We start from the raw sequence: 10583 nt of genomic DNA on the forward strand, positions 1-10583 counted from the left end.
TGGGGGTGTTGGTTCAACAACTTGTAACCGTTGCACCGTGGCATCTGTACGCTCAATCCCAACATCATATCAAACTAGAGCCTAAGGCTTGAGCCTAAGGCTAAAGCATAAAGCTCTTAGATGCCCAAATCATTTAGTTATTAACATACATACTGGGGCTACAGAGAGAGGGAGAGAGAGAGGGGAAGGGGGAGGATGGAGAGAAAAGATATGATATATTTTGACTGGTCTGATGATAAACAGCTGCTTTATATCACGTGAAAGCTTTTCCTTGCTTCTGTCCCTGTTAACAAGCCATTACTATGAGTTGCATCTGTTACATATTTTACTCTTCCCTTGAAATGCCCCGTCTATTTGGAGTCGTGACTGAAGGACTGAGGGCTCATGGGTGCTGCTTTAGCTGTGGCAAATATCCCAACAACTGTCTCTGTATGGTTTTCTCGCCCCTCTGCTGCTAATTAAACCGTGAGATTAACAAAGCGTGCATTGTCGCTGAGAGAGGGCACAAACCGAATGCTGATCCGCGGCTCCAAAGCAGTTTACACACAGATATGTGACACCTCCCACATCATTACCACACAGAATGTCTTCATCCCCCTCACTCTCTCTCTCTCCTCCATCTCCTTTCCTCTCCTCTCAGGTGGAGAACCCCTCACAGTTCATTCAAGGCTACCGCGTTCTTTACCGACAAACGTCAGGGCTGCCCTCGCCAGGGCCGTGGCAGATACAGGACCTGAAGGTCGCCTCAGAGAGAGACATAACTCTCTCCGGCCTGAAGAAGGGCATCGTCTATGAGATTAAAGTGCGGCCGTACTTCAACGAGTTCCAGGGCGCAGACAGCGAATCCATGACGGCACGCACCATGGAGGAATGTAAGCGACTGATTCGTAGACAACAACAAAAAATCAATTTTGTCGGCCGACTTAGTGTCGCAAGAAATGTAAGATTCGGTTACATATGCATGAGCGGACGCTCTTGTGTAAATGATTCCCCCCTCCTACTTTCTTATTTAGCTGCTGTTGGTAAAGGCTTCATGGCTAGATATTAATGGATAATGGCATTTCAAGTACAACCGCCCACGCACGCATATTGCGGGAGTGCCATGTCCCCTGTGTGTGAAAACAGGTCTACCAGACAGCGCAGTGGGGGTCCGTGACAAGCCCAGGCCTCTGAGGGTTGGTGGGCAGAGGTGGGGGTGGGGTGGGGCGGCAGAAACAGTCTCCTTTGACATTAGATCAACTCTCTCTCTGCTCCTCTGTGGACCCCCCCGCTGCCACGTCTCGGTCTCACACCAACCAGACCTCTGTGATATGACCCCCCACCTTCACTAACACAATCTTCATCTCCCATTGAGCTTTATTAGTGATAACACTTCTTTGTGTGTCTACTTTGCCGTCCTTTCGTACATGTCAGTTGATCAGCTTGCTGATTCTTCTTAACTTTAATTTGAATTAATGTGCCATACCTTTATTTGTGGCACACTAGACAGCTAGACAACCTGCCATATGATTTGATTAATTATAGCCTTGATCCCGTCAGCGATGCTATTTGTATCAAAAGAATTCACTCATTCCCATCAGAGTCAACATCAATCCCTTTAATGGCGCTATTTTGCCAATGATTAAGGAAATATTGATTTAAAAATAAGGCTCAACGACTTTGTGTGGAGCTTTCAACCACATGGTCTTTCTCAACAGATAGAGTTAGCGTATGATCATTATTATTATCGACATAAGAAGCTGTTATAATTTCACCCACCGAATTCTTGTGACACATCATCTGTATTTGCTTAGAAATCATTTATGATGGTTCGTTCTTGAACTTTGAAATAGTAGTTGGACAATTCCAACTAAATGTCCACTTACTAGCTCTTTTCATGGAAGAACTACATCATTACCCAGACTTCCTCAAAGTGCTACAGGACAGATGATGCCTTAACAACTGCTGAGCTCTCATGGCAACAAATCCAACACCAACTTCATCCCCTTTTGTAGACCGTGTGACAGGAGCGAGACAGGAGCCCTCGAGATGGGATGCTTTTGTCACACTGCAATCTCCAAGGTCCAGAATGAACTTTCCTGCTTAGTTGACAAACGTTGTTTTGTGCCTGCTGGATGGTTGGGATGGGGGGACGGGGACGGGACTGTGTGGAACATGGCTTGCACTGAGAGGTAATCACGGTGAAGGCATTCATTTAAAAGCAAACCGCAGTGCCTGATCATGAAAGGCTCTCGGTGCGGCCTCTTCCTCCCAGTAAGGGAGGCTCCAGAAAGCGTTTTGAACGGGGGATGCAATCGGTGAACAAAGAGAAACTCACCTCACTGAGTCCAATTAAAATGCCACATAGGATCACTGGAGGTCCCTGCAGACCTGGGCATGGGCTGTTACTACTGGGTCCTGGAAACAAGGCGTCAGGGGACAAGAAAAAAAAAAACTTGCTGGGTCTACCGAAATGTACGAGTCTGGAAATGTGCTGCTCTGCGGAATTATAAAGGGGAAAATCACTTGTTATCCATCAAAGGTAGATTGGGAATGTGCCACTGCCTATGTGAAAACCCCTAGCAGAGGGCATCTCAAGGGGTCTCAGAGGTCAGAGAAGCGGATGCTTCTCACTGCATGGGGGGCGGGGGGGATTGTGTGTCAAGATTAATGAGCCTTGCAACCCTTAGATGAGTTTTCCATTGTGAGCAATGTGGCCGGAGGCAGTTGGCTCCATGACGTCATCGTCGTCCATGGGACGCTCTGGCTTTCCACCACTGCTGATGGCAAATCAAAGGAAATTATATTTCGCTGCTAACATAATTACCCGGGCAGGTCCAGCCGTTAAGATGAGGATGGACTGACGTTATGAGACCAAGGCAGGGGGGGATCTGCGATAATTAAAGACAAGACCGTCCTGTGAGGACCAGAGATTCCTGATCCCACCAGATAGTTAACACGTGTTATATGGGGGAAAAAGGTATGTTGACATAGAAATGTTTGCCAAATCATGAATGAATTAGCTTAATTGCGCCGACCATTTGCATAACAGGTTGTGTTTATCACTTTTCATCCTCTATATCAGGACATTAGGCAGCTTAAGTGCCTTTCGTGTAATTGCACTATAGCTGTGAGTAAAGGCTGAAATGTTCCCTGAGCCGTCGGAAGCATTAATTACTTCAAATTACTCTCTTATCTACCGCGCTCATCAGTCTTACCAGTAGTATTAGCATTAGTCACGTTATGACTTCTTTGACCTTTTTCCTCTGTTGTGACCATTTGTTGTGATGACGCCCAGAGTCATTACCGGTACCTCAGCCATTATTCATCTTCAGGGATTCTTCCTTCATACATACTGTAGAGGAATTGCAGAAGTACACTCTATGCTCTCTGACTCCTCCCGACGTTAAGTCTTGACTGAGTGGGCGGGCTCCGTCAGTTTGCTTGGAACAGCAACAACGAAACAACTTTTTGAAAACTGGAGGTCACTACCTCGACGGTGCATTCACATCAGTTGTAAACAAATAACACATACAGCACATACAGTTTTAAGATAATGTGAGTGTGAAGTCATGTGAAACTGAACGCATTTTTCAGTAGTCACTGTGGTCACATTACAGGATCTCTGTAAGTCCCCTCTCCCAATTCGCTGAGCCTCTCATTTTATTATTATTCATTCTTTCAATTTCCACAAACACAATGTAACAGCTGCTAATATATTCTATGCCCCCTCCTGGCTTATGGAAATTATATGAAGCAAGCAAGCATAGGGAGAGGTAATTGGGATGCATCAGTCCTGCACTTTTACTTCTTGTTTGTTGAACTGTTTTGCAGCAGTGAGCAGTATTCGGGAAGTAGCACGCCTAAATAAGTGTAACCACATATTGATATGGAATTTTTAACTGCCGCTAGTGAAATTATGTTTTTTCCTCACTGTCTTTTTAACATGATTTTTTAAATATATTTAAAGCTTTTGGCCTAAGCCCAAGGATTGTGGTGACTGTCCAGATGTGCAATTTATACTACAAAACCTTTTTATTAATTTTTTTTTCAATTTCAAGCCACAGCTATTATTCTGCATCCCTGCGCCTTTGCAAAAGTCTGATATCTTGACAAACAAACGTTGAATAAGTTTTGCTCCATCAGATCTTTTTTTCTTCTGACTCAATAGATTTAATTAATGATTTAAGTTTAAACCACAGAACCAGATACTGTAGAAAAAAATATAGTTTTTCCAAGACATCCTAAAAGAAGTTGGCTTCCTTCTGAAACAGTTTATTTATATCTATGCCAGATTGAATTTGGCATGAATTTTTTTTATGGTTTTATTTTGGGCTGGTCCGTCTTTAAAATAACTGATTTTGCTTGCTGAGAATGATGATCGCTTCAATATTGAGACAGTACATCTGTGACACTTGGTTTAACAGTAATAGCTCTAAAAAAACATGATATGGTCTAAATGGCAGAATATAGACACCCTTAAACTAGGTTGAGTCAATTTGTTAAATGCAATAAAAATAAACTGCATCTCGCACGGCTGAATAGATTCCTTTTGTACTTCCTGGCTGTCAAATATTTTGCCGACATTTAGTGTCTGCTTCGAGCCTCTCTTTGAAAAACAAGTTATATCATTGTGGGGGATTTGTTTCATCTTTCTTACTCGAAAAAATCTATAACTACTCACTGTGTGTGAGTCGACAGATGTAGGGGAGCTATCAAGTTGTCAGTCTCAGGACTGGCACAGAAACTCTTTATTGTACTCGTGATATGACCTGGCTTCATTAGATGAAATCATTCCATACATACACTGTCAACGCGGTTCGCGGTTGCCTCTGTGACACGCTGCAGACAGGTTTATTTCATTTCTCGCCCGCCATTTTCCCAACACAAGTCCATCTGCAGAATTCAAGTCATACCATCCATGTTCCTCTCTGGCCAGGTGGCGAACAAGACAACCGCCGCCGTGGCCCACCTGCTCTGGCTTTTCTGCATTCTGGTGGCGTTCCTTGCACTGTTGATCCACTGCAGATAGCATTATTATTTTGCAGCTCCTTTAATTGGATTCAGAGTACTTATTTTATTCGCTCAGACTGAGCATAATGATCGTTTTAATGGGAATCATAAGAGAACCGCGTGCCCAGAGCGCTCTTTTGCAGCGAGAGGGGGGATGATTTGCACAGTCGCATGGATATGGCGCTTTACCTCCTGCCGCCCTGCAGTCTCCTTTAATCTCCGATCTGTCCTCACAGGTTATCGAGCCAGTTTGGAACATTTAAAAAAGTGACCCATTAAGAGAGGGAGGTTTGGATTTGGCACCGTGAGCCATAACTCCACATTTCTGTCGACAAAACCGTGTCAAAACCCTCATTACAGGACACAGAGATTCTCACATCATCAAGATATGCAAAAATTGAATAGCTCTACTTTGGAAGCATTTACATGTGGTCGTGATGGTGGCAATCCATTATGGAAGATGATGATGTTAGCTACTTGGCCTAGCCATTTTTTTCTTGGCAGAGGAAATTCACTCATATCTAAACTTTCTGGTCTGCTCGGAAACGTTTTCATTCAAGCAATTAGTAAAGCACAATTTGGACCCCAAAGGCTTGGTGTGTGTGTGCATAATGTAGGATGTCAGTAATATACAGTACAGCTATTTTAAATTCAGTATAATGATGGTCCCAGTGCATTACTGTTAAAAAAAAAAAAAAAGGGTACCATTAAGATGTGATATTGAGAGTGCTTCGGTAGCCATCTGCCACACTGGCTTAGAAAATACCTTGTCATGCTGTATGAATATGAATTGAGGTAGTGGGTAAGACTGATCCTACTTTGACATAAATAAATAAATACAGGAATGAATACATTTCCCTCTTAAATTATTGTATTCTCCCTCCCGCTCCTTATTTATTTCCTTTTGTTTCTTTAATATTTTCACCCCTTTGACCTACCAGCACCCAGCGCGCCTCCGCAGCAAGTGACAGTGCTGACAGTGGGCAGCCACAACAGCACGTCCATCAGTGTGTCATGGGACCCTCCTCCCTCCGACCAGCAGAACGGCATCATCCAGGAGTACAAGGTAGAATTTAACTCTGCAGCCGATACAATGTTACCAAACTGAGTGTTTTGTTAATACACTGTTCCACCTTCCAATGTATTCCGTCTGCCATGTTTGTCTTTGTCAGATCTGGTGTTTGGCCAACGAAACGCGGTTTCATGTCAATAAGTCTGTGGATGCAACCATCCGTTCAGTGGTTGTTGGGGGTCTGCAGACCGGCGTGCAGTATCGTGTGGAGGTGGCTGCAGGCACCAGCGCAGGGGTGGGGGTCAAGAGCAAACCCCAGCTCATCATATTGGGTAATACACACACACAAACACACACCAAACCAGGAGTCAAATGAAAAGGACCTCATAATGTGGGACCTAGGTCTCCCTCACAGATTGGGGGTCTGGAAAACTGATTTATCAATTTATCGCACTTGAAGAAAGAAGATTGCACTTTACAACGCCGATGTCTGCTGAGAAATCAATAGCAGTTCATTAAGTGTAGCCGTGTGGTAACGCGGTGCCAAGTACTGTTAGCCATATCAATAATCCTCCTCAATATGTGGGCAGCTGGCGCTAACAAAGTAGACAGTGTTTTTTTGGTTTTTTTGCGGGAGCTTATCAGCCTATCACATCTTATCAAACAGCTAAAGGATGCGCAGAGTATATAAGCCCAGAATCAATATGGGCGCCCGGGCCAGATGCTCTTCATCGGTGACTTTTGACTGATATATAATAACAACCTTAACGCACAGAGAAAGGGAAACACAGGCATGTGGACCGGAGCTTAATGATGGTGGAGGAGGGGAGGGGGTTCCTGCTGGAGACTGTGAATCTAATTTCACAGCACAGTAGCCGCAACAGAAAATCAAACTCTGTCAGAGCTGCTCTGTCAATCTCGTGTCTTGCAGCTCAACTTGATAAGTGCACTGCTGAATTGATTAACTCTGCCGACATATTGGATGCACTGATGCAGTTTTCTCTGTGTGTGCGCGTGTTATTTTTTCAGTTTATTCATGGTCTCATCTTTTGGCTGTGCTGTGGTCCATGTGGCCTGGGGGGTTTGATATACAGTATTGATTCTTTTCTTTTTTTCCTACTGTATATTTTGAGAATTGATTATATTCTTTAATTGAAAATAGCATAATGATTTAGACCAAATAAATCAATACTTACAGTAATACAGATTATTGATGTTTTTTTTTTCATTTTCATTGTTCTCTTCCCATTTATATCATCTTATATTATTATATGTTGGTAGCATGTGCAACATGCCTGATAAGCTGGGGACGACAATGTGAAAGTGGTTCCTTGTCTTTTCATTTTTTTTTATACCAAATGATTTTTATTCACAGCAATTACTGGAGTACAATCATTTGTTCATTCACATGTTGCTAAAGTGACATTTAACCATTCATTCCTGTGTGTGCATGCGTGGGTGTTTGTGTGTGTGTGTGTGTGTGTGTGTGTGTGTGTGTGTGTGTGTGTGTGTGTGTGTGTGTGTGGGGGTGTGTGTGTGTGTGTGTGTGTGTGTGTGTGTGTGTGTGTGTGTGTGTGTGTGTGTGTGTGGGTGTGTGTCGGGTGCCCCCAGGTGCAGAACTGAGGGACATAATGACAGGATCCGAGGGCAACAATAGCATCTCGGATGTAGTGAAGCAACCGGCCTTCATTGCCGGTTTGGGAGGGGCCTGCTGGATTGTCCTCATGGGCTTCAGTGCCTGGCTGTACTGGAGGAGAAAGAAGAGGAAGGGACTCAGCAACTATGCAGGTTAAAAAAAAACTAAAAAATCAATTTACATGGTTCCGCGTCAACACTGCATCTCAAAGCACAGTAGGACTCGCTCTCCCTCGGCCACGCCGGTGAGAGCCGATGTCGTCACAGATGTGACTCCACTTGAGCCGGCTGGAATGCAGAACAAAGGGAAGGATAGTCGGCGTGGACGGAAATAGGCCCTATTTATTTTAATTCACTGTGCACTGATGTGCATCGACTGTGCTGAGCTCCATCAGCACCGCACCTCAACACCCTAATACGTTTGCGCGAGATAAAGTAATTTAACGTCCCCTTCCATTATCAGACCGGAGCTGGTGTTGTTTGCACATTAACATGTGGTGTGTCTAGGTTTGGGTATGAAATATTTATCCCTCCGCGAGTCAAGCATATAGCTGTGTGCCATTATCGTAATGTGTACCGCAGCTTTCATTGTTGGGGAGTGGGAGCTGTGATTTCCTAATTCAATGGGGATTTACACGACTGAGTCCTGCTTTTCTTATCCCTTCCCTCCAAACAAATTGAGGAGTTTAAATCCAAAACAACACATTACCATTGAGATTTACCATTTAATATATATATATATAACATCCTCTTTTTTTTCTTTTCAAGACAACCTCCACACTTAAATGTATGAAAAGAAATTACTGTATTAAATGACGACGAGGAAGATCCCCCAGGGCAGGGGTGTCACCTCCATTTGAACTTAAACCCTTGGGACAATCAGTGCAATTTCCCAAAAATGCTGGAATGCAGTGGTTCAACACGTTACCCCCCCAACTTTCATGAAAACCTGATCAGTGCTGACACGTTTCTGGTGATAGATGAACAAACCAGCTAAAATCAGAGAGCTAAATGATTCCACAGCGGATGTCATTCAATCTTTGAGCATGAAAATATGGCATTATTAATTTATACTTCATGATGATTCTTGACAGTTATTCCAGCCTTTGTTATGAGCACTAGAGTCTGACCGGATTTATCAGTTGGCCAATAAAAATTGGCCCATATGAGACTTTTCCAGACACGTTGGTGTCGGCGATGTTTTTTGTTTTGCTGATATGCACCGATATGAAAACTTTTGTTTTACAGAGTAGACAATGCAGAAAAGATGTGCATTTATGTTTACATTTCACATTTAAAAAAACCCCAACAATCTTCATTCAAGTTTTATTTGTTTGCTGGTATTAGTGTTTTCTTTCTATCATGATTGCATTGTAAAGTAACAAGCCTGAATTACATTTCTTTGTCATGTTATCGTATGATATTATATATACCTGACACTTTCCCCTGTCTTTTGTATTTGCAGTTCAGTCCTTCACCTTTACCCGCGCAGGTATGTCAAGAATACATTGTGAATTCTAATTAAGATTGTGAATTGTGTTGTGTTGAATTATATTTTAGAACATCACAGTGACTCGCCGCCCACATTCTGTCGCCAATAACGCGACACGTCATTCAAACTGATGATGGCATTGTACAGTCTCGGACAAATTAATTGCAGTTTAATTTTCTTTTTCCCCCTGTCCTCCCTCTTTCCTCTACAAGTGACTTTCCAAAGAGACCGAGGCCTGATCAGGAATGGAAGGTGAGAATTTAAATAAAATATGAAAATATCCAAGGAAACCCCGAGGCGTGAGCTTTCCCACTGACATTGTGGTGCCACAGAAACTGCTGCTCGCCCTGCTTTCTCGGTGACACATGCCTGATCATTTGGATTTGATTAGATGTTCCAGTACAACGCCAGCTCACTCATATCGGTGTGTGATATGCACCTGATGAAATCATTAATCACTCTTTTGACGTGAGGGCTACCAATTAATGCAGGTGGCCGCTGTTTTTTATCTGCTGGCTCGGTTCAATTGAGGCCGCCGGCAGAGCAAGAGGTCGTTGGAGGAGGGGAGAGGTGATGAATGTGCTATTTAAAAAAAAAGAAAGAAGCTTTGCATATGTTGAGGGGTTGGTTAAGTGTTGTTGGACCTTGAGACTCAGCTCAAGCCTCCCACCGTGAAGCCTACTGCACCTTTGCATCCACTGAATATCGAGGTGTAGAGAAAGAGGAAGAGGCGTCATAGAAAGTGAAAGAAGGGAGGTCTTCTGCTTCCTTTTTCTTTTTTATTCCTCCCTGTTCCTCTCCGTCTTGTTTGTCACACCTAAGCAAGCAGATAAGCCCAGAGCCAGAGCAAATGTTGCAAGTGATGGACTAAAAATAAACAGTTTCTCGCCTTTTTTTTGCACGCATGAGCGTGTTCCTCGACGCTGAATGTGTACATGTGTGTGCTGCTGTGTTGCTCTCAGCATGTGTTCCTGTATGCAAATGTATGTACATGCTAGTGTGTTTTAAAGGGGGGGGGAGGAATTATTGACATAATTGTTTGAACACCTTTGAGCCATCACCAAGTCAGCTGTGAACAATTCCCTTGGCACTCGGCGAATCAGGCTCAGTGGGAAATTCACTGTGTAGCTGCATGATAAGTAAACATATGCAAACCGGATGCATGAGGCATGCGAACGTGTTTTTCCATTTGTTTTTTTATATAGCAACTGAAACAATGTGGTTGTAATTTGTCTTATTTTTTTTCTTTTCCTTGAATTGCTACCCACAACTTCGCTACCTTGGAGTCAAAGCCTGTTTTCATGACTGTTGTATTTCACTAAGACAAAATGACACGGTAGCTCTCCTAAACCGGCTAATGGGCTTTTGCCGTCGCTGTTGCCATGGAGACGGTGCAGCAGTGTAGCTGATCTGCCAGGGGCTGTCCATGATTCTCAATTTAAAATGTAAATT

General features: G+C 43.4%; 1 protein-coding gene across 3 annotated transcripts in view; it reads left to right on the plus strand.

The window, feature by feature from the left end:
- LOC118301359 (roundabout homolog 2) overlaps window positions 1-10583 on the plus strand; it is a 108926-nt gene that overhangs the window by 87181 nt on the left and 11162 nt on the right. For all 3 annotated transcript variants that reach the window (XM_035626791.2, XM_035626789.2, XM_035626790.2), the window contains 6 exons: window positions 641-872; window positions 5934-6058; window positions 6165-6336; window positions 7616-7792; window positions 9105-9131; window positions 9344-9383. In XM_035626791.2, coding sequence (XP_035482684.2) covers window positions 641-872; window positions 5934-6058; window positions 6165-6336; window positions 7616-7792; window positions 9105-9131; window positions 9344-9383 — 773 coding nt within the window. The remainder of the gene's footprint in view (window positions 1-640; window positions 873-5933; window positions 6059-6164; window positions 6337-7615; window positions 7793-9104; window positions 9132-9343; window positions 9384-10583) is intronic.

Source organism: Scophthalmus maximus, chromosome 2 (genome assembly GCF_022379125.1).
Source record: "Scophthalmus maximus strain ysfricsl-2021 chromosome 2, ASM2237912v1, whole genome shotgun sequence".
In the NCBI taxonomy this organism is placed as follows: domain Eukaryota; kingdom Metazoa; phylum Chordata; class Actinopteri; order Pleuronectiformes; family Scophthalmidae; genus Scophthalmus; species Scophthalmus maximus.